Genomic DNA, 27122 nt, shown 5'->3' with positions numbered 1-27122 from the left:
AATAGGGCATAATAAATCTGCAAATATGGTTCAAGACATACTACAGGGATGGTAGGGAGCTGCCTTGTGAGAAGGAAAGTAGGGAGGTCTGTACATCTGACAAATTACTTAACTACTTCTGTTTTCTCTATTAGGCTGTAACAATGCTATAGACAGAAACTGCCTTTCATGTTTTGTACAGCATTTACCACAACAGGGGCCTGGTTGCACTTGGAGCCTTCAAGCTCTACTGGGCTACAAATAATAGCAAACAGCACAGCGCAATGAAAGGGGCTGACTAAATGATTATATTTTCAGGGCTGTAGCACAGTTCCCTTAAAGTGCTTAGAACACAGACTGGTTCTGTCTAGCGAGGCAGAATCTTCCGCACTATGGTTGTGTTGTAATGTCTGCGCTTGTGGATGGGATCTTAGGTGTGACTGAAATGCTTCCCCTTCTGGGGGAATAGACACAAATGACAGTGAGTGAATGGACAAGGAAGACGTAAAGGAGGCAGCAATACTACAAATTGTGCGGAAAATACACAGGAAAAGTAAAGAAAGGCCCAGCAGCTCAATGGGATAAAGTCCGTAACAGCAAGCAGTCAAGATAAAGCTGACACCAAACCCAAACATAGTAGATTAACTTGCACTGGATACAAGTTGGTTGAATAGTTCCCTTTAGGATTCTGGTCTAGCTGAATGTGCCTGCTTGGAGCTTCTTTTAGAAAGTCACCCTGGGTGAATTGAGAGGGGGTAGTATTCTTTGATACACACCTAGAGACTGGCACAGGTCCCTTTTTGTTGTTGTTTTTGACAGGCAGACAGCGAAGGAAATAAAATGCTGTAGAACAGGCATGAACAGATGCGATGATACATATAGGGCACACTGGGGAGGGCTCTTCCCACCTCTGCTACTGCCTGGCTGCGTGACCCTGGGCAAGTCACTTCACAGTCAGCAGCATCATTTGAGTTATTTGTGTTGTAGTGGTTCTTAGAGGCCCCAGCCCTTCTGCTAGGTGCTGTAGAAATCAACACAAAGGCAATCTATGACCCAAAGACCTTACAATGTAAGTATGAGACAACAGTAATACAGCCAACAGAGGGGAACCCAAGGTATAAGTATCAGGGGGTAGTCGTGTTAGTCTGTATCCACAAAAACAACAAGGAGTCTGGTAGCACCTTAAAGACGAATAGATTTAAGGTATTAGTGAGACAATTATGATAAATGTGATTAACCATAGTCAGGGCTCTTCATCTGCTTAATCACTGTTCATTTAATTATTTTAGGCATCATGGCAGAAGCGAGTTTTAAGGAAGGAGTCGCTGATCCGTGCCTCAGTTTCCCCGTCTCTAAAAAGGGGATAATTATCTTGACCTTCTTTCCTGAGGCCTCAATAGAGTTTGCGATCTGTGTAGCATAATAATCATCACAGAGAGGAAAAGCAACACACCAGTAAAGGAAGGGGATTAGGCACCAGATGGAGGGAAGGAGAGAGGCAGAGGACAGAGAGGTGGTGAGCCGCAAAGCAGCGCCCCGATCTTTCCCCTGCAGGGTTAACAACAGTCTCCTCTCGCCTCTTCTGCTCGTTTCCCTCCCTGCCGGCTGCCATTGGCTGCCTCTGTAGGTTTAAGCTAAGAAGCCCCGTAATTAGGACCCCAGCTGACACAATGCCAGGTTCCTGGGCAGGCAGATTTTAAAAAAAAAGAAGAAAATCCCTGGTGGAGCCTGGGTGTTTTCCTTTCGCTTTGCTGCGCAACCTTTCCAGCCATTCCCCCTTTGCCTGCGGCCCTTTGAAGCAGGTGGAGAACGGGGTGACCAGCCATCCCAATGTTATGGGGCTGTCCCAGTATTAGGGGCGTTGTCTTGTATAAAGCCACTATCCTCCTCCCCTCCCTGGAAAAAAAAAAAGTGTCCCGATTTTTTCACCCTTGTTTTCTGGTCACCCCTCGCTGGGAAAAGGGCAGGAATACAAACCTCTTTGCGTCTGGGCGAAGCAGATCTGGGCTCCGGCGCTGGAAGGAGGGGACCCCAGGAAGCAGCAGGTATGTGATCTCTTGGGGTGCTGTGATTCCCGGCAGGCAGGTTCATTGGGGTGGCATGCTCGGTGCTGGAACAATTTATTATAGTGGGGGGCTGAGAGCCACTGAACCAAACTGTAAACCCTGCATATGATGGAAACCGCTTCAAGCCAGGGGGTGCAGGATCACCCCCAGTTTCAGGACCTATGGGCTTGCTGCACCAAGCTTTGGGAGCTGGGTAGGCATATGGGGCAAAGAACAGAAGGCAATATCCTAGAGTGGGGGAGATCTCTACACTCCCTTCCTGGGAAGTTACTGCTGTGTGACCGCACTGGCAGGGGAAGGGGGAAGGAATTGGGGAGGGGAGTTCCCCGTGTGAAAATAGCTTCAGGGGTATAATAGAGGCACCCCCTCGCTCTTGGGGAAGTTGAGGGAATTCCCACAGAACAAGCCTCAGGAATCCTGTATGGAAAAGGGGACTCCCCCTTACCTAAAACAGGAACAGGGTGGCTCAGCTGCTTAGTTGGGGGAGACAGAACTTTTTCACTTCCAGCTCACCCGTCTGTCTGTTTCTGAGTGGGACAGGAAACACCACTGCGACTGGCACTAATTGTCCCCCCTTGCCAGCAGGGAGACCGAGCACCGAATGGGCAGGGGTGGACAAAACACCGCCCTCCACAAGAGGTGGTGAGACAACAGGGGCCAGATATTCAACAGAGCTCAGTGCCCACAATGGGGGCCAGGGCTGTGTATTTGCAAAGAGCCCAGCTCCTATGTAGGGGTACTCAATTTTCAAAAGAGCCCAGCAAGTTGGGCAAATCTGGCTGTCATTGTCACAGCCGGGAAAGGCCGTCTGTGCGTGCTGAGTGCTTAAAATGGGCACCTAAATGAAGGGGGGAGCTAAGTGGGAAGGAAAATCTAGCCGAGTGTGTGAGAGAGACAGCGCTGGGTGGGAAAAGGCCATTCTGTCTTGCAGGGATTTTGATATTCTGAACATTTGCTTTCATTCGGAATGAAAACTAAGAAATTTGAAATATTTCTCCAAAGGGAAGGGAGCCCTGGCTCAGGTCTACCGGGTGGGCTGTCTTGGAGCCCTGGGGTCCTTCTTCCAATCCTGACCACCTAGTGGAATGCAGATCTTGAAAGATCCTGACCCCAAGGCAGTCCACCCCGTGGGCTGCCCCATAGTCACAACTTAGGGTCCCTGAGGCAGGCTGCCGAGAAGCCAGGTGAGAAAGCAGGGATGTGCCAAAACTTAGTGGAAATCGTTCCATGTCCACGGAACATTTTGATGAAACAGCAAATGTTGATTTTTTTATTTTTTTTTTTTTTTTTCCAAAAAAAGTTTCATTCAAATTTTTCTGACCAGCATCAGCCGACACCTGCTTGCACATTGCTATGGATTCGGGGCTGCCAGCCTGGATCCTTTCACCAGCACTCAACTCAGCAGATTGCTCAGCACAGCTACGAACAAATCTCTTGTTATAATGAATCACAGTCATCTCCCCTAGAGCTTTTAGTATAGTAGGCAGGTGACAGTAGGTGGTGAAAATGGAGCATAGATCTATATATTCAAAGGTGGCCTGGGATTTTGGGTGCCCAACTTGAGACACCAACGGTCTGATTTGCAGAGTGCTGAGTAGCTGCAACTCCTGCTGACATTGGGGGTGCTCAGCACTTCAGCAAATCAGACCCCAGATGCCTCAAGTTGGGCACCCCAAAATGCATGGGCATGTTTGAAAATGTGGGCTGTAGTGAGTTTGCAAGTGAGTTTGCAGTAGACAGTACGTAAGCCCCTTCATTTTCAGTTTAAACCAATTTTTACCAAAAAGATTCTGGGTTTTACAAAATGTATTATTCACCTTTTGCTGATTTTCACTCTATTTTTGTATCATTCAAATATATAAAAAATAACTTGTTTTATTAGGATAATACCATACATGGCATGAAATATATGTGTTATAATAATACATTAGTCCAGGGATTCTCAAACTGGGGGTCGGGACCCCTCAGGGGGGTCGCAAGGTTATTACATGGGGGGGGTCGCAAACTGTCAGCCTCCACCCCAAACCCTGCTTTTCTTCCAGCATTTATAATGGTGTTAAATATATAAAAATATTTTTAATTTATAAGGGGGTGGGTCGCACTCAGAGGCTTGCTATGTGAAAGGGGTCACCAGTACAAAAGTTTGAAAACCATTGCATTAGTCTGTGTGTGCATGCAAAGCTGCCTGTTGAAGTAAGAAGAAAAGGAGTACTTGTAGCACCTTAGAGACTAACAAATTTATTAGAGCATAAGCTTTCGTGAGCTACAGCTCACTTCATCGGATGCATTTGGTGCATTTGTTTGTTTTTTTTTTCCACCAAATGCATCCGATGAAGTGAGCTGTAGCTCACGAAAGCTTATGCTCTAATAAATTTGTTAATCTCTAATGTGCCACAAGTACTCCTTTTCTTTTTGCGAATACAGACTAACACAGCTGCTACTCTGAAACCTGTTGAAGTAAGGTTATGCATTAGTCTAGAAGATACACACAATAAACAAACAGGTACGCACGCAACCTCTGAAGTGCGTGTGCATCTGAACGTACTGACGAATCTCACGCCCACCATGTACACATTTTAAGCTGTTAGCAGATAACGGTTTAAAGAGCTGCCACACACTAAAATGGGAAGAAAATGAAAATCGGTCTCCGAATACATTTCAGAACACAAGGAAGTATTCGGAAGTTTTTAAAAAACAGGAGAAAAGGATGAAGTTGAGGGTATGCGTTGCAAATGGTGTGGCCCAATTATTAAACGTAAATATTTATAGGCCACTACTAAGTGTACAACAGTAAACTGTTTATTCAAATGAAAAGTTTTATTTGGGGATTAGAGAGCTATTGTTTTCTTAAACTCAGAGGTGGCGTTGTGTTTTGAGTTCTGTTTTCATTCTGCAGCAAACCACATTGATGAATGGAATTCAAAACATGAATCTACTGACTATTTTCCCCCGTCTTTCCGGCCACCAAAATAAACCCCCATATTTACCCAGAAAAAATTATTAATAGTTTTTTGCACTGATTTTCACCTGTTTTTGTTCTTGTGATAATAAACATTGATAAATCCCCCGGAAAAATTAAATAACAAAAACTGAAATGGAAGGGCCCTTAGATTGTGATGTGCACAGAAAGAGAATGATGAAAGATGAAGGTAAATCCTTATTGTTTTAGTCTTAAACTGCATTTGGACCCAAGGAAGGAGTAGGTTACCCTGAGCATGAGTTGAAAGTTAACGTACCGGTCTTGGCATAAGACAGATGGAAGGTAGCATGCGTGGCCCATGGGGAGCTAATGTAGGAAAGCAAGATACTGTTTCACATTCATGTAGTGCCTTTCATCTGAGGATCTCAAAGTGCTTCACAAAGGTTCATGTCACTATTGTTGTGCCCATTTTACAGCTAGGGAAACAAACTCCAAAGGGGGAAGTGACATTCCCAGGGTCACACAGCAAGTCAGAGCCAGGAACAGACCTTAGGAGTCCGGCCTCACCATTTTGGGTTCCAAGCCCTACGGGCAAATTCAGGCCTGGTGTAAGCAGGAGAAACTTGATGGTGGAGCTACCGCCTCACTGCAGCTCTGATTTGGGGACATAGCTGTTGAAAAGCCCCAGCGAGGAGTGTGTGTGGAGACAACAAGGTACTCTCCCACGGGATCCCATCGCCCAGCACCTCAAGTTCATGGCTAGCCTAGGCTCCCCCAGATATTTGTCACTTCTGTGCAAAGGAAAAAGCCTGCCAGCAAAGAGAACAACCTTGCACCAGAGGGGCGAGCCGGACAAGGTCATTAAATCCTTTCACATGGAAGAGCGAGCGCCAAAGCCAGTGATTAATGGGGCTGCCTTCAGAGCGGGATAGAGGACAGGACGGAAGAGGGACAAGGACATGGGGAAGGAAGGACTGAGCCAACAAACTGAGGAGGGGGAAGGAGCTGAAGAGAAACAAAGGAGATGAACCTGTGGTAGCTGCCCGCCTCTGCCTAGGGAGGTGCTAGCTATTGTTATTCCCTGCTAATTGTGGGGAATTGTCCAGATGGCCAAACTGATTAGTCACATAAAACCCAAACACAGGGTAGGACTCCAGGGACTGGATTAATCTCTAGCCTAACCCTCCCTGACGGCCTTACTCCAGCCAGGGATACCACCCTGTTATTTCTCGCTAAGCAACATTTACTGCTCTGATGGAAGGTCCAATCCTGCCAGCCCTGAAGTCCGACGTCTGTACAGTGTCAATGCCAGCTCCTCTTATGTTACCTTCACCCCTGAACTGAAGGAAGAGAAGACCTCAGCCTCTAGTCCATCCTTGGCCTCTCTGCTGAGACTTCCAGGAGGATACAACTGTGATGAACGGCCCAGTCCCTTGGAAACTGGCGTGAAATCACCAGTTGGAATTTCAGTATGATGGCAGCCCACACCCCAGTGAGAAGCCGCAGTAGCAGGAAGAGAACTAGGTATGGTGGCCAGGGTGCAGAGCCTGGGGAGTTTGCTATTTGGAAGGCCACAGTTGGAAATCAAGGGGAAAGGCTGTTCCTGAATCCTCAAAAAGAAAAGGAGGACTTGTGGCACCTTAGAGACTAACAAATTTATTTGAGCATAAGCTTTCGTGAGCTACAGCTCACTTCATCGGATGCATTTGAAGTGAGCTGTAGCTCACGAAAGCTTATGCTCAAATAAATTTGTTAGTCGCTAAGGTGCCACAAGTCCTCCTTTTCTTTTTGCGAATACAGACTAACATGGCTGCTACTCTGATTCCTGAATCCTGAAACTCTACAGAATTATTAAGAACATAAGAATGGCCATACTGGGACTGACCAAAGGTCCATCTAGCCCAGTATCCTGTCTTCTGACAGTGGCCAGTGTTGGGGCCCCAGAGGGAATGAACAGAACAGGTAATCATCAAGGGATCCATCCCCTGTCACCCATTCCCAGATTCTAGCAAACAGAGGCTGGGGCACCCTCCCTGCCCTATTGTTATTTGTATTTCAGTAGCACCTAGAGGACCCAATCAAGATCAAGTCCCATTGTGCTAAACACTGTAAAGAAACATAGATTCATAGATACTAAGGTCAGAAGGGACCATTCTGATCATCTAGTCCGACCTCCTGCACAGCGCAGGCCACAGAATCTCACCCACCCACTCCTATGAAAAACCTCACCCATGTCTGAGCTATTGAAGTCCTTAAATCATGGTTTAAAGACTTCAAGGAGCAGAGAAGCCTCCCTCAAGTCAACCATGCCCCATGCTACAGAGGAAGGCGAAAAACCTCCAGGGCCTCTCCAATCTGCCCTGGAGGAAAATTCCTTCCCGACCCCAAATATGGCAAATCAGCTAAACCCTGAGCATATGGGTAAGATTCACCAGCCAGATACTACAGAAAATTCTTTCCTGGGTAACTCAGATCCCATCCATCTAATATCCCATCTCAGGGGAATAGGCCTATTTACCCTGAATATTTAAAGATCAATTACTTACCAAAATCCCATTATCCCATCATACCATCTCCTCCATAAACTTATCAAGTAGAATCTTAAAACCAGATAGATCTTTTGCCCCCACTGCTTCCCTTGGAAGGCTATTCCAAAACTTCACTCATAGCAAGGCACAGACCCTGTCCTGCAAAGCTTATAGATAAGACAGACAAAACGTGTAAAGCATTATCACCATTTTATAGATAGGAAAACGGAAGCACAGAGGATGGCCCTAATCCTCTAGGCCAGTGAGACTCAAGACCTCAGTGGTTCAGGAGCCAAATTGGCGATCAACATTACCCAAAAAAGCCACAGGAGTGTGAATTCATGGTTTCATTTACTAGCTATACACATACATATATATTATTCTCACAGCAAAATGACCAAGTATTCTACAATTGGTTAATAACATAGTCAAAGCATCCTGTTTGGTTAATAATTAAAATCACACATTTTAATATCGTGTGCTGCAAAGAGCCGCAGGAGACACGTTAAAGAGCCACTTGCAGCTCCCAGGCCTCAGTCTGAGTATCCCTGCTCTAGGTATTTAGGTGCTCTTAACATTTTCAAAACTGCTGCTCAGCTACTGCCTAACCCTGTAGGTGCCCAAATCCCCATAACCGCTGCTGGACAGCATTCACAAAGCCCTAATGCTGCCCTGCAGCAAACCAGCGGCTTGGACCCCTGGAAGCCCTGAAGCAGGATTCTCAAACCAGGCAAGGGAATTCCTACTTGTTGGGGGCCTGATCCTCTAGGTGTGCACTGAACACACCTATGACCTGCTACCTGTCAAACCCCACAGTGGAAGGACTGGAGGCAGGCCACCGGTAGGACAGCACATGCAAAAGAGAGTTGGTGGCACAGGGAAACCAAAGGGCAAACAAGAGAGGTACTGAGTGTGAGCAAGAAACAGCAGAGACTGCTTCAGATGTCCAGGCATGGGCTACCTAAGCTGCTGAGCTGGCCTAGGTGCATAACTCCAGGATGGGGTTCGAGGCTGAGGAACCAGAGTAGGAGGCACCAATCTCTGGCCCAACAGCCCGGGGCATCAGGTTAGCCATTTAGGTTTCCAAATCCTTCTCCTCTCCCCAGCATTTCACTTCTGGCGACCATAGGCAGCTCCCCACTCAGCTTGTGGGCTTCTGAGGATGCCTTGCTTAGGTGCCTAATGCTGCCCAGGGGCTGCCACCGCCAAGATGCAAAAAACCCCCCAAAAAGCGGCCACTGGCCACCCAACAGCCACCAAAAAAGGCCCTAGTACCGCTGGTGGGCTTGGGGTCCATCCTGCTTCCCAGAGAGCTTGAGGGAGTCCCCCTACTCTATTCTCCCCACACATTGTATGGGGAGCTTGGGCACTGCAGGCTGGGAGCATTAGGCAGCATGGCCCCGAGGGCCTGGGCTAGGTGTTGCAATACTGAGCAGAAAATCTGGGCCAAAGTGGTTTGCCCAAGGTCATGTAGCAGGTCAGTGGCAGAGCAAGGAATAGTGTCCAGATCTCAATCCTAGTCCAGTGAAAGGCTTCTGTCCTCTGAGGCTCATGCACCGGAGATGGAGTTCTGAAGTGCAAAGCTCTCCCTTGCTGGCATTGCAACACCAGTGCCATAGTGATGCCAGCCCAGCCAGTCAGGGGTGCCATTTGGTCGACAAAATGCAGAGATTGGTCAGGCAAGTGTGTGTCTTTTCCCCCCTTTTTCCCCAGCGGTAATTATGGTCTCTCTGGAGGAACCACAGATCTCCCTTCCCTCCTCCAAGTTTGCAGTGAATTCTAGAGCCTGCCGCTTGCTGCTGCCTTCCTGGGAGCAGGGTGCTGGGAACAAGGCAATCAGTCCTTTTTGTTTTTTCCTCCTGGTCATTGGCCAATCTGCTAAGTTAATTATTGACCCAGGCACCCACCAGAGAAACCTGAGCTCCCTGTGCTAATTACCTTGGAGGAGCGGTCTCAGGCCCTGAGCGGCATGTGGATGAGACTCAGAAAAAGAGCCAATCCCTCATTAAAACCAAGAATTCCAAAAAGCTGCACCGATGGCTGGATTTAAAAGCCCCAGTGCACCCCTTGAGCTCTCCGTCCAAAGCTCGCTCTCCTAGGCACAGCTGGAGCACTCCGAATTCCAGGCTCTTCTGAATGGCATCACAAAAGAGGGATGGGGGGGGATCTATTTCACATGCCTTCTGTCAGGCTGATCCTACTCGTGGATGATATTTCTGTGCCTTAGAAAGGTGCAGGTTATCCTGGGCTGTGGGCAACAGGGTAGGGGAGTATGTTGCAGATACAAACATTAAAGTGCGGTGTATGTTGGAGTAGCATCTGTATTGCGGAAGGGAGAATGTTGCACGTGGTGCAACGGGATAGTGTAGCAGAGGGGCAGGCTGAAATGGCATTGCAGATGGGTACACACTGGTCATCGGGCAGATGCCAAAGGGACATTGCAGAAGGGGATAGAGAACAAGATAAGAACAGCCATGCTCGGTCATAGCAATGGCCCATCTAGCCCAGTATCCTGTCGTCCGCCAGTGGTCAATGCCAGGTGCCCAGAAGGAATGAACAGAACAGGCCATCATCAAGGGATCCATCCCATGTCGTCCACTCCCAGCCTCTGGCAGTCAGAGGCTAGGAACACCCAGAGCATGGGATTGCATCCCTGGTCACCTTGGCTAATAGCCATTGATGGACCTATCCTCCATGAACTTAGCTGATTGTTTTTTGAACCCCGTTATCATTCCAGCCTTCACAACATCCCCGGCAATGAGTTCCACAAGTTGACTGTGCATTGGATAGCTTGTTGGGAACGGCCTGGGAGCACAGAGAAGTGTGCATGCTGGAGAGGGGTACGCATTGGGAGTATAGACGGGTCTGCCCACTGCAGAGGGGTGCACATGGAGAACAGGTTGGGATTATGGTGTGCTACAGAGGTACATATCTCAGGCCGTGCAACTCAAGCACAGTTCATTGGAGTTGGGAGGATAGTGTGCTGGCTTTGAAAGTTACAGTGTGACTCCCGTCTATTAGCCAAGTCAAGGGAGTTAAGATGGACCCTTTGCTGGGCGCTGACACCAGGCATAAGTTACAGCAGCTTAGACCCCCTCTCTGACTTGGGCCTCATGAATGAACTGATTTTTTTGGTGGGGGGATCCAGGAAGTGCTAAAGGATCCCCACAACCTAAGAGGGGGGTCCACAGGACCTGGAAACCAAATAATCACGGGGGACAACTATTGAAAAAACAGGGACAGGAGTGCGGTCAAAGGGTCAAACGAAGGGAACCGGACGGGGACACTGAGCAGAGAACCCCGGACAGCGCCCACTGCTCCTCGAAGGCCTCAAGAGAGTCAGTGGACACCGCCCAGAGGAACTCTGCCCGGAGGCATGAACGGACGGAGGATCGGAAATAGGCCCCACAGTCACAGGAGACTCCATCGGCCAACCTCCTCACCCTGGTTTTATAAATGGCCACTTTAGCCAGGGCCAGGAGGAGGTTGACCAGGAGGTCCCGTGACTTAGTGGGCCACGGACAGGGAGTGCATAGATAAGGAGGTGAGGGGAAAAGTGCAACCAAAATCATAACAAAATATTCGTGAGGAGCTGGAATAGGGGCTGCAGCCTGGCGCACTCCACGTATACATGCGCCAGGGTTTCCCTCACGCCGCAAAAGGGGCAGGCGTCTGGGACGGGGTGAACCGTGCCAAGTACACGCCCGTGCTCACGGCCCCATGAAGGAGCCGCCAACTGATATCCCCAGCGGGCCTCGGGACCAGGGTGGAATATAGGCTGGCCCACCGGGGCTCCTCACCCTCTACAGGTGGCATTTTGTGTCGGGGTGGGACACGAGGGTGAGGATGTGATGGCGGTGAGATTTCTCACAGCAGCTCGCTTTGTCCAGCTCTGGACTCTCGCCCAGTGGGGTGACTGGCTTGATACAGCGTAGATCAAGAAATGCCTTACAACCCCCACATGCTGCAATCTGTGTCATATGGCTCGTAAATTCCTCAGCTCGTTCCCCTGGGCAGCGCTGCTGATCAGTCATGGCCCTGCAAACCCACAACCTCTGCTCTTCCTCAGCCCCAGGCTCTCTGGTTTCTCTCTGCTCAGCGCTAGGACAGGAAACCCAGCCGCGGAGCGTCGGCCTCTGGGAAGGCATCCAAGGAACTGCAGGAGTTGAACGAGCGAGCCATCACATTGACATCTCAGCTTTGTTTTGGAAACCGAAACGCGGAAGGAAGCCAGCAGCGGAACAGAGATGCAGGGGGGATGGGACCGGTTTCCACAGTGTAACCATTAGCCAGGAGAGGTGCCCGGTGTCCGCTGGGTTAGGTGGCTGCTTGGGCTGGAGGGAAGGATGATTAATAACAGGCCGGGGGGGGGGCTCACAGGGAAAAATAATCATTTTCCACTGAACTGGAATAGACAGATTAAAGCTGCTTCCTGCTGCTGCACTGAGTGACAGGATGCTAAATCATGGGATAACTATGGGAACATAGGACTCTCACCAGCTGGGGAACTCTCCCCTACCTGGCCTATATGCGCCACAGAGCCAGAGTCCATTCCAGCTGGGTACAGAAATCCAATTCAGGTTCCCTCCCACCTCAGGGGCCTCTCCCAGGGTCGGTCTGACTGTCACGGCTCCCTTTTAATTCCTTCCAGCCATGGCTCAGCACAGAATCCAACCCTCCTCCCCCGGCTTTTCAAAGCAACATGCACCCTTTCCACAGTCATTAGTTGAGCCAGAGGGCTCCTGTTATCTCCAGCTAACTTTCCAAGGTCTCTCTGAATAATCCTTCCTTCAGCTGAAAAATTCCCTTGCCTTTCACTAAAGGCTCGAGACATGTGAGGTTCGGTATACCCCCGCATTGCTTTGCCTGCTGCTGAAACGCAGCTACTTCTGGGGTGGAATTACTCATCTCCCCCCCACCAGTAAAGACGGAAGGTCCTCTGCTTTCTGTTAATGCCATATCTTTGTATATACAGTAGGCTCCATATCAGTTCTGTAAGGCAGTAAACATACATTACTAAGCACTCATTATACAGGTTCTACATAGGCACTCAAGTGTTCTGTATGGGTAAAGGCACCAGACCAATTCTGCAAGGCTACCAAGCACTATATAGGTTCTGTATGGGGAAAGAATCCAGGCACTATGTAGGTAACTATCCCATATAGACACCACAAGAGTTCTGGTTCCAGATAGGTTTTGTAGGACTAGCTGGGCCTGGCCTGGATAGAGGTACCATAACAAGACTTCAGGTCCCATCTGAAAGCCCTCCAAGCAGCACCAGCCTGCCTGGACATCCTGCATGCCCCATTAACAGCCCTGTCCCATCTCACTTTAGCTTTGTTTCAGTTCTTGCTTGCTGCTGATGTCCCTGCCAAGCCCTACATGGCCCCAGAGAGACACACCTCCCTGCAGTGGGACACTCGCCGGCCTCGCGCCCACCTCCTCTTCGGACAGTGACTCCGGCTGCGCCCTGGAAGAGTACCTGGAGCCCGCAGCAGACGCTGCCCCAGCAGAGGTAGGTAGGAGTCCTCCTTCGGCCCACTGCTGCTTTTCCTCTGCTCAGCATCCTATGAGATGGTATCGGGGGGCTCAGACTTTCCCCTAGGATCTGAGCCTGGGCTACTGCATGTGCCAAACAGAACACCTTTGCTGCGCCTCCCTCAATGAAGCATGCCTCTTCGCTGTTGCGCTCACCTCCGGTCCCCACTGGGTCACTGTTGTCAGTGCATCTGGGAGCCACCATGTCACTTACCCCCAGTCAGCTCTGCCACTGCTGGGCCCCCCACCCACTCATTCTACTCCCGTGCAAGCCCTACAGTGGCTCATGCCCAGTGGCAGCCAAGAGGGGAGAGGGCTGCAACCGGTCCCACTTAAACCTCCCATTCCATCACAGCGTCGGTCGATTGGCTTCCCGGGATCCCCACAACGCCGAGGACGGAGCAGGGCTAGTGTTGTGTTAGTGGGGTGCAGTCTCGCTGGGCTTCTTTAGGGGCTCCTGTCAGTGGGCGCCTGCAAATACAAGGGAGGGGGAATAGTGCTGATGGGGACTGTGCCGACTGCTCTCCGACAGCCCTGCCAACGCGTTTATTTCAGGCCCGGGTTTCTCCAGCAAGCAGGCTGCTACCATGAAAGAAACAAAACTTCCAGGCACATCCTGAGACAATCCAACTCCCTTTATTTGGGACCCAGCTCAGGTCCATGGCACGCCCAGATCTGCATTCTCCTTTTGCCTGTGAGAGATTAACCCAGCCATGGAGCTTAATAGCCTTGTCGATACTTAAACCAGGCCAAAGAATGAACCTGGGGTTTGCTTAGGAGCAAGATTCCCATCCTGCTTTGCAGTTAAGCTCATTTTAAGCAGGGGTTTTACTAAGCAATAACTTTAGACCAGCGGCTCTCAACCTTTCCAGGCTACTGTACCCTTTTCAGGAATCTGTTTTGTTTTGCATACCCCCAAGTTGCACCTCATTTAAAAACTTCTTGCTTACAAAACCAGACATAAACATGCAAAGGTGTCTAAATACACTAGAACTGAAACATGGCTGACATTCTCATTTTTACCATACAATTATAAAATAAAATCAATTAGAATGTAAATATTGGACTGACATTTCAGGGTATAGTATATAGAGCAGCATAAACAAATCACTGTATCAACTTTTAGTTTGTATTGATTGTGCTAGTGCTTTTTTATGTAGTCTGTTGTAAAACTAGGCAAATATCTAGATGAATTGATGTACCCCCTGGAAGACCTGTGTGTACCCCGGATTGAGAACCATCGTTTTAGAAAACTGCTGCAGCCGATAGTGTAGTGACAGTAACCACAAAATGTGTTCAGGTGGTATAATACAACATTACTACTAAAAAAAGAACAAACAATCTCTAATCAGATCTTGTTGAGGCAGCTGGAAAGGTGCAAGGGGACAGGGAACTTAGAAAATAACCTAAGTAAATGTATACACCAAAAGAGGGAAATAGATATGGATTGGAATGATAAACAATAAGAGGTAAGGTTATAATTAGCCTAAGAAATCACAGGGGAAGTAAGACCATCTGCAGAGTGGACGCAGGTTGTCAGCAACCGTCTGCAGCTGTTGGCAACTGTCGGCCTCTCTGGGTTTGTGCTGTCTTTACTAACTGTTAAATCAATGTATCCACTCAAAGCTGATCTTTGGAGGTTTGTTGTTATTGAGCTAATCCGGATTTGAGAGAGCTCCTCTCACTAAACGGATCATCACCATTAACATTTGCATCAATTATTGGTGATCGATTATTGACCAATTATTAATCCTTGATTTGTCATTAACAACACCCTGGAAATCTTTTCACGTCTCTCCTGTGTGAATTCCCCAGGTATCTTTGTGCTTTGACTCTCCCTCAGCGGACACGGTGCCTGCTGCCATCAGGAGCCAGCTCCGCATCAAATCTCTCCTTCAGCAGCTGCCCCCGCAGGACTGCAATGTAAGATGGGCAGTGCCTTTCCTGTGGGGATTCTTTATGCTGGCTATGGCTCATGCATCCATCACTCCACAGCATGAGCCAATCTCGCTCTTCCACACCCCACAGGCTTTGCCACCCTCTGCTACTCCAGCCTTAGCTCCCTCTCCCATATCATCCTATGCACTTCAATCCTGTCCTGGAGGAACCAGTCCTCCCACTCCAAAGACAGCTTGGATGCTTCTCAATCCTGCTTTGCAGCCTCTCTCTCTCTCTCTCTCTCCCCCTCACAAGTATTCCAGTTCTGGGATCCCCCATGTTCTGCTCTGCCAATGCCTCTTATCCCTGGCCTGCTGCTGCCCCTGCTATTCGCAGTCCTGACTCCTCCTGGGGCAGGGATAGCTCAGTGGTTTGAGCATTGGCCTGCTAAACCCAGGGTTGTGAGTTCAATCCTTGAGGGAGCCATTTAGGGATCTGGAGCAAAAATTGGGGATTGGTCCTGCTTTGAGCAGGGGGTTGGACTAGATGATTCCTGAGGTCCCTTCCAACCCTGATACTCTGTGATTCTCTTGAGTAGAAGCCAGTGATGCCAAATTCTGTACTGGCTCTGCAATGAAGACATGTGCCCATGGTGGCCAAAGCTGTGACTACTCCAACCAGGGCTGGTTCGAGGGGCAGGGGAGCAGGGCAGCACGCTGGCCCCCAACTGCTGCGCCGCTCGGCTTATTTCCTCCACTCCTGATTGGCCAGCCGGCCTTTTAGGTTTTTTAAAATTATTATTTTTTGCTCTGCCACCTGGGCTCCCAACTCCAACCAAACTCCTGACACTTGTGCCTATGCTCCAATGTGATGCCCATCACCACAGCATCCAAGCACTTCTTCCACATTTGAGCACTAGGTTGCAGGGGTGAAACCTCCAATGTTCCTGCTGCTGTGATGTCATCTTCTGGTTCCTTTCCAGGACAGATACTGCCCCGGCCTTGGGGGGGAGGACAGGAGGCGACTGCAAGCATTCAGCGCCCATCGCAGGCAGGAGTCACTGGGGCAGGGATTTGCATGCCTTGTGCCCTCTGCCCGCCTTTGTGAAAAGGTAAGACGTTGCCATGCCCATTCCAACCTCCTTTGTTTCCAGGACATGCCAGGCTGTAGCCCATCAGCACCTGCAGCTATGCCCCTTTCACTGGCCAGCTCACAGGTCCTGGGACGATTCTCGGGACTGATGATATCCATTTGCCTTGCAGTGCGGCAGGAGGTTGAACACAGGGGACCTGGGGGTTTTTGCATCCAGGCTGGGAGACCGGTCCTGCTGGCATCCCTCCTGCTTTGTCTGCCAGTCCTGCCACCAGCCTCTGGTTGACCTGATCTACTTCCACCAGGAGGGGAAGATCTACTGCGGCCGACACCACGCGGAGTTCTTCCGGCCACGCTGCGCCGCATGCGATCAGGTAGGCACACAAGCGACTGTGCAGGCACCGGGGGCTGTGTCCCACTTTGGGAAGTCACTGGAACTGCTATGCCACGCTAGGCCTCGGCTCCGTTTAGTCCGGTATCCCTGCCATACTGCACCAGCCCATTGGTCCATCTACTCCTGCTCCTGGCTCCAGCCAATGATGCTCAGAGGAAGCTGAAGATGCCCAGTTGTACAGTGCTGTCCATGGTGTGTACAGAGGCAGCGGGGGGGTTCCTTCCTGACCCTGGCAGCAACCCATTTATGCCCTGAAGCATGAAGTTTGATCATCCCCATCTTAGCATCAGAAATAAGCTCAAATCCCCCAAAATTTGCAGGAGGAGGGGTTCCAACCCAGATCCAAATGCTACCAGCTTGGGGGCTCCGTCTCCACCTTTGGTGTCCGGCTGAGGTCTCCCTTGTGCCTTCTCTCACCAGCTGATCTTCACAGACGAGTGCACAGAGGCCGAGGGCAGGCGCTGGCACCCGGGGCACTTCTGCTGCCTGGAGTGCGACCTGCCTCTTGAGGGGCAGAGGTACGTCATGAACGGCGGCAGACCCTGCTGCTGCAGCTGCTTCGAGCGCCTCTACGCAGAGCTCTGCCAGGCCTGCGGCGAGCTCATCGGTAGGTAGCAGGCAAACTGTGCATGGCTCTGAGCTGGCCGATCGCACCAGGCATCGAAGGGGGTACAGAGTAGGCTGAAGGGTTCTGTGGGGGGCTTGGAGCAGCCAGCATTCCCGGGCGGAGGGATTAGAGTGAATGGGAGGCAGTGGGCATGGGGTGGCCCAGCTGAGGCCTCCCTGGGAGAGGACGGGCACCACCTTGAGGAAGAGCATCCTACCCCTGTAACGGCTCTGGGTGGGCTGTCGCTCGCTGTGCTGTCCCTCAGGTGTCGACAGTGAGCAGGCCACTCACCAAGGCCAGCACTGGCACGCCCGGGCCTCTTGCTTCTGCTGCACCCTCTGCCAGGCACCGCTGCGAGGGCAGCCGGTCACGTCCCACCAAAGCCTCCTCTACTGCTCCGAGGCCTGCAGCTTGGAGAAGGCGGCAGTGACCTCCACAGCCTCCGACTCCTCTGACTCCGCCTTCGTCTCGGCTCCATCTCCCGACTCGACACCCATCTCCCGGGCCAGCAGCGAGGGCGGCAGGAGCGCCCCGGGGCCAGGGAGCGCCCCTCCGGCTCCAGCAATGGGTGGCGATTCCTGTCAACGGAGGGCAGAGGCGGAGGGTACAGTCATGCGCGAGCCGCTTTCGAAAGCTGGCGGGGGGGGGGGAATCAGGGGCAAGGAGAACATTGATCCCGAACAGCCAGGACAGGGAATTTTCCCTTAGCAGCTAGAGGCCAGGGCATGTCCTTCTGCCAGCACATAGTGTCCAGGCTGGCTCGAGCGTAGGACCATTCTGCTCTTGACCACACCAGTGAAATCACTGGAAGGCTGCATGATCTGCAGGATCAGAATCAGGCCCACAGGCTCTACCAGGACAGATCAGCCGGTTGGGCCTATCTCCAGCCGTGGCCAGCAGCTGATACCACAGCGTAAGATGTAGGGTGGGGAAAATCCTGCCCTGATTTATGCAGCCCCATCGGCTTCCATGTACATGTCAAGGCAGAACTCAGCTTGGGCTCCAACATTGTACAGCAGTTGTCAAAAAGCAGGGATGGGGGGCATGGTGGTGAGGGGCACATTCGGATCCTTTTCTTTCTCCTTCTCCCCTCGTTCAGAGATGGAGGACTCTCCAGATCAAGCCTCCACGCGCCCCGCATTCAGAAGCCAGGATGGCCACGGGACAGCATTCCAGGAGAGGAGTAAGGGAACTCCCTACCCCAGTGCCCTGGCACAAGCAGCTGCTGTTCCCCCGGGGCAGAAACAATCCTCCACCACCCTGCCCAGTGAACAGGGTCTGAATGGACCTGGGGCCTTGAGCGACCAGCTCCCAGGGAGCACACTTGCAGCGCTTCCCCCAGGCGGGGGAGCCCCGCACTTTAGAATCATTTCATCCACCGACCCCAGTCCGGCAGCACGACAGAGCCCGGGCCCATCACTCAAGGATGCTAGCCCACTGGATGTCATGGAGGAAGAAGATTCCTGGTGCCCGACCTGCTCTTCCTCCTCAGACTCGGAGCAGGAGGGCTTCTTCTTGGGGAAACCAATCCCAAAGGCTGGGCCAGCCCTCCCCGACAGGGAACGGAGTGGGCTTGGCAGGGCCGCAGGAAGGAGCAAGCACTTGGCCAGGCTGCGAGGAAGCCGCAAACACTGCAGCATTTCCTAGCACGGGGAAGGCTGGGCAAAGAGCAAGGGCTCCCCAGGCAGCATGGAAAGGACAGAAGGGGTGGACAGCAGGAGGAAGAACTTGTTACTTAGCCAAGTGTATTTAACCAGAGTCCCCCCAGCAGACAAGCCAGGGGACCAGAAGTAGCCTCATGATGAAGAACACATACATCAAGCCGGGGAGGGGAAGGCAGACAGCCCTCAGGGGGAGGCACAAGCATCTCCTCTCTTACCTCACACCCAGACATGGGAAAAAACAAACCAGCCAGCTCTGTTTGTTCTCCAGAGCCTGTTTCACTGTGAAATGCGGGGGTGGGGGTGGGGGGAAGGGGTTGTTAACACAGCAACGGTGCCTGCAATCCAAATCTCTCCGTTGCCCCATCGAAGGATTTTGCAAGCACTGGAGAGCTCCAAGGGGCAGGACACAGGTGGCTCAGTTTGGCTGCTCTACCAAAGGGGAACTCTTGCTCTGAGGACCTCCCTGCTGAGAATCCCGTTCAGACAGGTGCGCACATTCGGGGGTGGCCTGGCCCCTTTGGCCAGCCCACCGGGACCTATCGAAGATGGACACCGGATCCTTCAGCTCAGGGCCGGGTGTGGCTTTTTCCCCCACCGTGAAAGCTCTGAAGGAGGACGACTGGACTTTGGAGAGGGAAGGAGGGTTTTGAAATCCTAGAACCAAACTGTAAGCAACAAAGCGCCGCCAGCCCAGGGGTGGTGAGGGGCAGACTATGAATGTGCCGGGGTATTCGAGAGATCAGTTCCTAAGCTTCACCAAAAAATCTCAACATGGACCTGAAAGGGGTTGGCGTGTGAATAAGAGAAGCAGGTCTGAGTGGGACATGTTCTGCCACCTGCCTGACTGCTGCCTGCAGGAGGAAGAAGGAAAGGGCCTCACTGCATTACAGGGGGTCCAGTCGCTGCTCAAAGCCAAGCAAGGGGCTTTCCTTCCACTCAGGGTATGTCTACACTACAGCTGCTGTAGAAGCATAGCTATGTAGTGCTTCCCACAATCGCAGAAGGAATTTTTTCCATCCAAGCCGTTAATGCACTTCCCTGAGAGATGATAGCTGCCTCAATGGAAGAATCCTTCCGTTGGCCTGCCTGCGTCTACACAGGGGGTCGGGTTGGCCTAAATTTTAGGTGTGGACCAGATCTAAGCCATTGGCACGGAATATGCTGGTGGGATAGAGCACAGCTTTTAAACAGGAGGGGGTGGGAGTGCTGCAGGGCCGACATAAGGAGCCCAGATACGGAAGAGCAGGGGAGTTTCAAGTCAGGAGTGAGATGCATCAGCAGAGCTGGGTGGGGATCCAGGATTGCAATCACAGAGGAGCAGGGCAGCTATGCTTCTGTAGATCTGCCGTGGGACTGAGGATTATGCTGGCCTAGGGTCATATTTTTAGAAGAGTCCAGCTCCGATTTAGGCAGAAAATTAAGCGGACAGAGGAGCCCAGCACACTGGGTGCTGAGGGCTTGAAAATAATCCAGCCCTTAGCTCCTTTAAAAATCCCACCTCCTGTAGCTACCTGCATCACACCTTGCACCAAGCCGAGCCACCAGTTCCTCCTACAGGAGAAATGCCCCAAACTGAATGTTTCAAAACAAGCGTGTAACGGCCTGAACCGAACAGCTGCTGCCTTATTTACCAGCTTCCCCATTGACTCCCCTCAGAGGCTCCATCTGTGAGCGGCTGTATTCACACTCGAGCGGACTGACACAGGAACGCTGATGGCGCAGGGCAGCTGCAGGGGGTGCTCTGCCCTCTGCCTGCCATTTTATTTTTCAGAGATAAAACAATTTTCTCCAGAAACAAACAAACAAAAACATTTCAAAGTTCAAGGAAGCCAAGTGGGGACTTTCAGGGGACTACTCTCCATCAAGGAGACCATGAGGCTCAGGGGCCCCAATCCTGGCCGAGTGAAACGGCTGCAAGTGTTATCCCGAGGAGGCTGTCCCTCATCGCTCACAGCGTCGGCTTTCGTCAGCCCCACCCTAGAACCCTCCACCCATCCCCAGCCCCTCTGGCACCACTTATCCATCCCCACGGCTACTGACCCCTTCGGCCCTACCCCCAGGCAGTCCCCTCCCCTCCTAAATTACGAGCCCTCCCTGCCACTTCAAGCCAACGGCCCCTTTCCCGTTCCATGCCGTTGTCCAGCATCAGCACCATGATTGCAGCCCTCCATGCTGGGGGCTCTGCTCCACCCCGTCATCTCCAGCTGCAGCCGCACAAGTCCGCAGCTGCTGGTTTCTCATCCCAGCCAGGCCCACTGCTGGGGCTCCAGCCCCGGTCCCCAGCAGCACTCCTCCCTCCCCCCCCCATCGCTCTCACCCACCGCCCATCGGGCTCAGAGCCGGAGTAGACGTTGCCCGCTATGCCGCCTCTCACAAGCGGGCGGAGCCCGAATCGTAGCTGCGAATGAAGTGCTCCAGCTCCTGCAGGCAGTGGCCGCCGACCTGCCGCAGGTTGGCCCGCAGCGCAGAGCCCATCGCCGCCTCCATGGAAGGCTCCTTCTGCAGCAGCATGGTGGCCACCACAGCGAAGGCCAGGCTGGACTGCTGGTAGGACTGCAGGGAGGGGAGAAGGGGAGCTTGTCAGACGAGGCGGTGGGCAGGCAAGTCCCTAAACTCAACCTGGGTGCCTGAGATTCCCCCCAAATGTACTGAGGTTCAATGGGCATCCCCGTGAAAATGATCAGAGCTACCCTACGACTCAGGCCAGTGGCACCCCCTAGGGCTGGGGCAATAATTAGTGCTTTCGTTGATCCCTGCTGCTGTCATGACACATCTCTGCTGGGCAGCCCGAGGACCTCTCCCCGCTCCTATCTGGACGTTCCCTCCCTCCACCCAGAACATTTGCTACCACCAGAGCCTTGCAAGGGGTCAGGCTCTGATGCCTCAGCTACAGGCGTGGACAGATGGGCCAGCCAGCCAATCACCAGGAGTGTTAAGACAACAGGGCCAGCGCCCAGACTGCCCCCAGCCCCTGGCAGTTTAATTCACTCCCCAGCGGAGTGTGAATCCAGGATGAAGAATATTTTTCGCATGCCATGACGGTCCCAGGCACAAGGAAACAAAGCAAGGACGACCATGGGGCTAGGAGTGAGGTTGCTTTGACTTCCGGGCACCAAACTCACTCATCCTGAACTGCTCCTGGCTGGCAGTGGGGTTTTGCCTCCAACCTCATTCTTCCCAACCCAGGATCACGCTGGTCATTCATGGATAGCAGACTCATGAAGGTATGAGATGCCCCCCCCAGACCTATTGCACCTGCTTTGAAGCCCTCACAGCAGCTGTTGCAAGAGATTTGGGTCAAGCCATGCAGATGGCGGAGGTGGTTCGGGAGGGCAAGGGAAATCCAGATCCTGCACACATCAAGAGCCTCAATGCATCTAGGTCCTACCCTGTTCCTGGGTGAGCAAGAGGGGACAGTTAGAACTTACCAGCTCAATTTCTTCCTTTCTGGCCAGTATGGCAGCAGAACGAAGGTACTCCATGGTCTCCGACGGGGCAGCCAGAGCAGAGCAGGCTTGGTAAGGCTCCTCCTGATGAGCGGCCAGCTGCTCCTGTGTTGATTTCAGACAGGGTGAGGGAAGGAGGTTAATCTGCTCAGGAGGAAGACAGGGTTAGGCGTTTGCAGGTACATGAGCGAAGAGGGCTTCTGACAAACTAAATCGTCCCAAAGTCAAATCCAATAGCCATGAGTGGAGAAGCCATGGATAAACTCTTCCCCCTTATCGCTTGCTGAAAATGGGAGCATTAGAGGGATGGCTGCAGAATATTTTAAAGCATTTTTCTGAGCTTTACGCCACCTGCCCCAGCTTCCTGTCTGTGTAGCAAGGGGCAGTTTCCCTTTAAAAAAAGAACAGGAGATGGCTGAGACGGGCACCAGTCCAGGTCAGCTGCGATGAAAAATCGCTACAGTCGGATCGCTGTTCTTGTCCCTTGCGTGAAGGGAGGTTGTGATAAATGAAGCTCCCTTTTATGGGCACCCAGCCAGCCAGCTAGCTGTAAAATCCCTCTCAGTAGCTGTTCTCTACTTGCTTTACCTGTAAAGGGTTAAAAAGTCCACAGGTAAAAGGAAGGGAGTCGGCACCTAACCAATCCCCTTTGTCTGGTCTGTTGTTGTTCTCAGGAGAGAGGGGACAGAGCAGAGACAGGGCTGTAAAAAGCTTTTTGTCAGGTATGGAAATCATAGAATCATACCTAAAACCTACTCATGAACCAGAAAACGTCTAGAAAGACACAATTAGGTTTATTTCTTATTGGCTTGTGGACTCCTCCGTGCTAACCCCAAATCCTTTTGTTTGGCTTGTAACCTTGAAGCTGGACCTCAAGAAGGTTATTCTTGATGTTTAATTTTTATAAGTGGGTTTTTTAAATCTAGCAAAAGCCTAAGTTCCAGATGTATTTTAATTCTTCTGGTTTTTAATAAAATTTACCTTTTTTAAGAACAGGATTGGATTTTTGGTGTCCTAAGAGGTTTGTGCACATGTTGTTTAATTAGCTGGGGGCAACAGCTAATTTCCTTTGTTTTCTTTCTTAGCTCTTCCCCGGAGGCGGGGGTGAAAGGGCTTGAGGGTACCCCACACGAAGGAATTCCCAAGTGCGCCTTCCTGGGCTGCAAGGGGTTTTGCATTTGGGTGGTGGCAGCATCTACCCACCCAAGGTCAGAGAGAAGCTATAACCTTGGGAGTTTAATACAAGCCTGGGAGTATTCAAAACTGGGAGTTTCCAGTATTAATTTTTAAAATCCTGGCGGGCCCCCACCTTCTGCACTCGAAGTGCCAGAGTGGGGAATCAGCCTTGACAGAGGTTGACGGCTCTCAGCCCAGTTCACAGTGGGCAGGCATCCCTGGCAAAAAAGCCACCACCACTGGCAGCCCTAGCAGAGCTGCCAAGAAATTAATGGCTCACAGGGGATGCTTCCCAGAATCTACTGCCTTGGCACCTGCTTTGAAGCACCCATGCAAAGGATTCTGGGGGTGTTTTAGGAAACAAAAGTGGGCTGGGCAAGGACTTAATCCCTCCCAGGCCTAAGGTGCCAACCTGGGAGAATGGGGGCAAACTGGTCAGTTCATACCAGCTCAATTTCTTCCTTTCCCACTGGAGGCAGCTCCTCTGTGATCTCAGACCAGACTGGAGGTAAAGTAGCTAGAGCAGAGACAGCCTGGCTGAGAAGATCCGAGGCCTTCAGGTTGTCTTCCAGCTGGAGCTGTGGAGATTACAGAGGGGATGAGGGAGGTTATGCCATTCCAGAGCATGGGGGCTGTGGGTTTGCCAATGCACGGAGTGGAACGGCGGCAGCGAAGACACTGACAAATCAAAGCCAAAGGACTGGATGGGCCATGGGAACGTTCCCCAGAACCCTTCAGGTGGGTTAGTCTTGTTGCCTCCACTGATTCACGGTTGGGATAGTGCAGAGGATTCTGGGAACTACAAGCATCAATACCACAGGATGGGGCAGGCTAATGGAAGCAGATAATGTGTGGGAAGAGGGCATCAAACCCCACCTTATCCTAAGGCCCCAGAGCATCTGATCCAAGGTGAAGGAGAAGGGTCCGTTCATACCAGCTCAGTATCTTCTGTTCTGATAGGATGAAGCTCCTCTGTAGTTTCAGGTGGGGCTGGTGGCTCAGCAGCTAGATCAGAGCCGGCCTGGCTGGAACGGTCTGTGGCTTCGTGGCTGGCTTCCAACTGGACCTGAGGAGTTTTCAGATGGAGGGAGGAACAGTTAGCTTGTCCCAAGGGAGGACGGGGCTGTGCGTGCATGAGCAAAACAGGAGCACCAGAAGCTCCAACAGTGTAATCAAGCTTTGCAGCTTCAGGGGCGATTTGGCAGGAATAAAATCCCTCTGTTGTCTCACAGCAACTGGGAGACTACTGTAATAACAATCCTAGCGCTTAGCTAGTGCTTTTCATCCCTAGAGCTCATAGTGCTTGACAAAGGAGGTCAGTGTCACGAGTCCCATTTTACAGATGGGGAAACTGAGGCATGTGGAGGGGAACTGACGCGCCCAAGGTCACCCAGCAGGCCAGTGGCACAGCTGGGAACAGATTCCAGATCTCCCGAGTCCCGGTCCAGTGTTCTAACCATTAGACAACACTGCCTCCCGTTCCACACCATGGAACACATGAAACACACACTTGTGACCCAAGTGCCCTTTTATCCATTCGCTACATTAGCAGAGAGGGCAGACTCCTATCTCAGCAGCCTTGCCCCTCGACGTCACCAGCTATGTAACAGCGTGGCTGCTACTGCTGGACAAATGCCCACATCGTATTCCCCTTCATCCCTCTTGGCTGCACTTAGCTGTCTCCTGGACTGCCTTAGTGGAGTCCAAAGGACCGAATGGACCATGCAGATGCTACCCACAAACTTTTGCGCCAGCTGTCTTGGAAACTCCTTTGAAGCACTACTGCAGCTGGTGCCAAGGATTATGAGGTGTGTTTGGGAATTAACGGCGATCCATTGTCAATCAATGCCAGGTGGACATGAGGAAGGGACTTCAATCGCATCTCTCGCCAGAGCACTAACACGTCTGGCCTCGGGGAAGAGCTGAAAGTGGGGGATGGATTAGCTCATACCATCTCGATTTCTTCCTCAGGGAGACAAAGATCCTCCGGGGTGTCAGCCAGGACTGAGTCAGTTGCCAGAGTGCAGCCGGCCTGGCTGTGATTGTCTGCAACCTCCAGACTGGCCCCCAGCTGGACCTGGAGAGATTTCAGATGGATGAGGACTGTCCCAGGGCAGGACGGGACCTGTGGGTGCAGGACTGAACGGTGGCCCTGGAAATGGTGACAGTCAAATCAGGCCAAGGAGCTCTTTGGTTCGAGAGGAGATTCAGCAACCGGAGAAGCCCAGAATAAAATCCGCCCCCATCCCATTACTCTCTGCAATGGGGAGTGTTGCAGAGATGCACGCAGAACATTCTCTGTGTACAATTTCCAGCTTGCTGCTGCACTGGGAATTCAGGCTCCCCCTGAAAACCAGCCTATTGAAGCAGAGCCATCTGGTGGCCTGCGTGAAGCGAGTTTGGTGAGTTTCAGCCCGAACTGCCCCCGGACAGCTGCCCACGCCACAAAAAGCTGCCATCATAATTAGCCTCCTTTACAGTCAGTCTTGGCAAAGTGTCCAAAGATTAAAGGGGAAGACGCTCCCCAGAATCCTTCACACTGGCTACTTTGACACCCTCCTTGCTGCACTGCCACAGACATCACTAAGAATGCTGGGGTGCTTATGAGATCCAAAGGGGGGCCCTGCAGAAGTCAAGGTGGGAGAGTGAAAGGAAGCGGCGCATAGGGACAAGGAGAACCAAATTCCATCCTGTCCTCCTTAGACTGCAAATGCCTTTGGGCAGCAAGTGTCCCTTTGTTACAGGTACATACAGCGCCTAGCGTGAGGGAGCTATTGCAATGCTCTAGGGCACCAACACATCTGCTCCCAAGCAGAGTGAGAAGAGCTGGGTTAGTTCCTACCAGCTCAGTTCCTTCTGTTCTCATGGGATAAAGATCCTCTGTGGTTTCAGGTGACTCTGGGGGTTCAGTATCCAGCGCAGAGCCAGCCTGGCTGGAAGGGTCTGTGGCTGTCTGGCTAGCTTCCGCGTGGACCTACAGAGATTTCAGATGGGATGAGGAAAGGAGGTTAGATATCCAGAGGAGGACAACAAACGGGTGAGCTTGCGTTCCCTCTGCCCAGGCTACAGCTTCATGCCATGATGTTGGCCATGAGGCTGCCAGTCCAGCACCTTTCACCAGCACTTAATTCACACCCTCGCTATGGCAGAACAATCACCTGGGTCTAAGAAAGGGGAAACGAATCTCCCCCAGCTGGCTTCTGTACCTGAGGTTCACTCAGCATCTCCAAGAACTCGACTGAGCCCTCAGCAAGGAGATGAAAGGGGAAACCGCACCAGGGACTTCTCAGCTGGAACAGAGGGAGGTGCAGCCAGCAGCTGCCTTCTGAAAAACGGCCCTGGTAAGGTTACTGCTGCTTTGCCAAATATATTTGCCAAATATAGAGGGCCCATCCCAGTAAGGCATGCTGGGAAAAAGAAGGTCCAATAAGACAGTGACCTTGCTCTAAGAGAGTGAGTAGGCACCAAAAAGTCGCTAGGGGAAGGGGCTATGCCGGTTATCTTCTCCTATGGCCCCACCTTAGATTAGACGCTCTTTAGGCAGGGACAATACCTGCCTCTCTCCCCATACCCTGTAGCACACGAGTGTCACATAAATCCCCTTACATCCAAGGGACTTAGGACACAACCTCATCCTTGGGACCCATCCATTGCCCAGGAAACCCAGCTCGTTCCCGCCCTGCCCAGCTGCCCTTGACCTGGGGCAGTTTGGGTACTTCCACTGGAGCTGTGGAGTCTTTCTTGGATTTTCCAGGCTTCTTGGGCGCTGCTGTTTTCGCTTTCTCGGTCTTAGAAGAAACACTTTTCTTTCTACTCGACTGGAGGAAGGAAAAA

At 51.7% G+C, this 27122-nt stretch overlaps 2 protein-coding genes across 19 annotated transcripts in view; one reads left to right on the top strand and one right to left on the bottom strand.

Moving 5' to 3' along the window:
- Positions 1 to 1900: 1900 nt before the first annotated feature.
- Positions 1901 to 20275, top strand: PRICKLE4 (prickle planar cell polarity protein 4). Its single transcript, XM_038380169.2, has 8 exons — positions 1901 to 2024; positions 12829 to 13008; positions 14847 to 14954; positions 15892 to 16020; positions 16172 to 16375; positions 16816 to 17002; positions 17268 to 17606; positions 18102 to 20275. The coding sequence occupies exons 2-8, from the start codon at positions 12856 to 12858 to the stop codon at positions 18647 to 18649; spliced, it is 1668 nt and encodes a 555-aa protein (XP_038236097.1). The 5' UTR covers positions 1901 to 2024; positions 12829 to 12855; the 3' UTR covers positions 18650 to 20275.
- Positions 20276 to 21036: 761 nt separating this feature from the next.
- The window catches only part of LOC119846466 (periphilin-1-like), a 29285-nt gene continuing 23199 nt past the window's right edge, over positions 21037 to 27122 (bottom strand). For 13 of the 18 annotated variants that reach the window (XM_043500537.1, XM_043500544.1, XM_043500536.1 and 10 more), the window contains 7 exons: positions 26987 to 27106; positions 26131 to 26262; positions 25240 to 25440; positions 24223 to 24354; positions 23735 to 23866; positions 22095 to 22256; positions 21037 to 21219 (listed from right to left, as the gene is read on the bottom strand). In XM_043500537.1, the coding sequence (XP_043356472.1) occupies positions 21037 to 21219; positions 22095 to 22256; positions 23735 to 23866; positions 24223 to 24354; positions 25240 to 25440; positions 26131 to 26262; positions 26987 to 27106 (1062 nt within the window). The remainder of the gene's footprint in view (positions 21220 to 22094; positions 22257 to 23734; positions 23867 to 24222; positions 24355 to 25239; positions 25441 to 26130; positions 26263 to 26986; positions 27107 to 27122) is intronic. The other 5 variants (XM_043500540.1, XM_043500549.1, XM_043500542.1 and 2 more) reach the window with 4 other exon arrangements.

This window comes from Dermochelys coriacea, chromosome 21 (genome assembly GCF_009764565.3).
Source record: "Dermochelys coriacea isolate rDerCor1 chromosome 21, rDerCor1.pri.v4, whole genome shotgun sequence".
NCBI classification, from domain to species: Eukaryota; Metazoa; Chordata; order Testudines; family Dermochelyidae; genus Dermochelys; species Dermochelys coriacea.
Note: the sequence above shows the minus strand (reverse complement) of the source record. Positions and strands in the feature narration are given on the sequence as shown.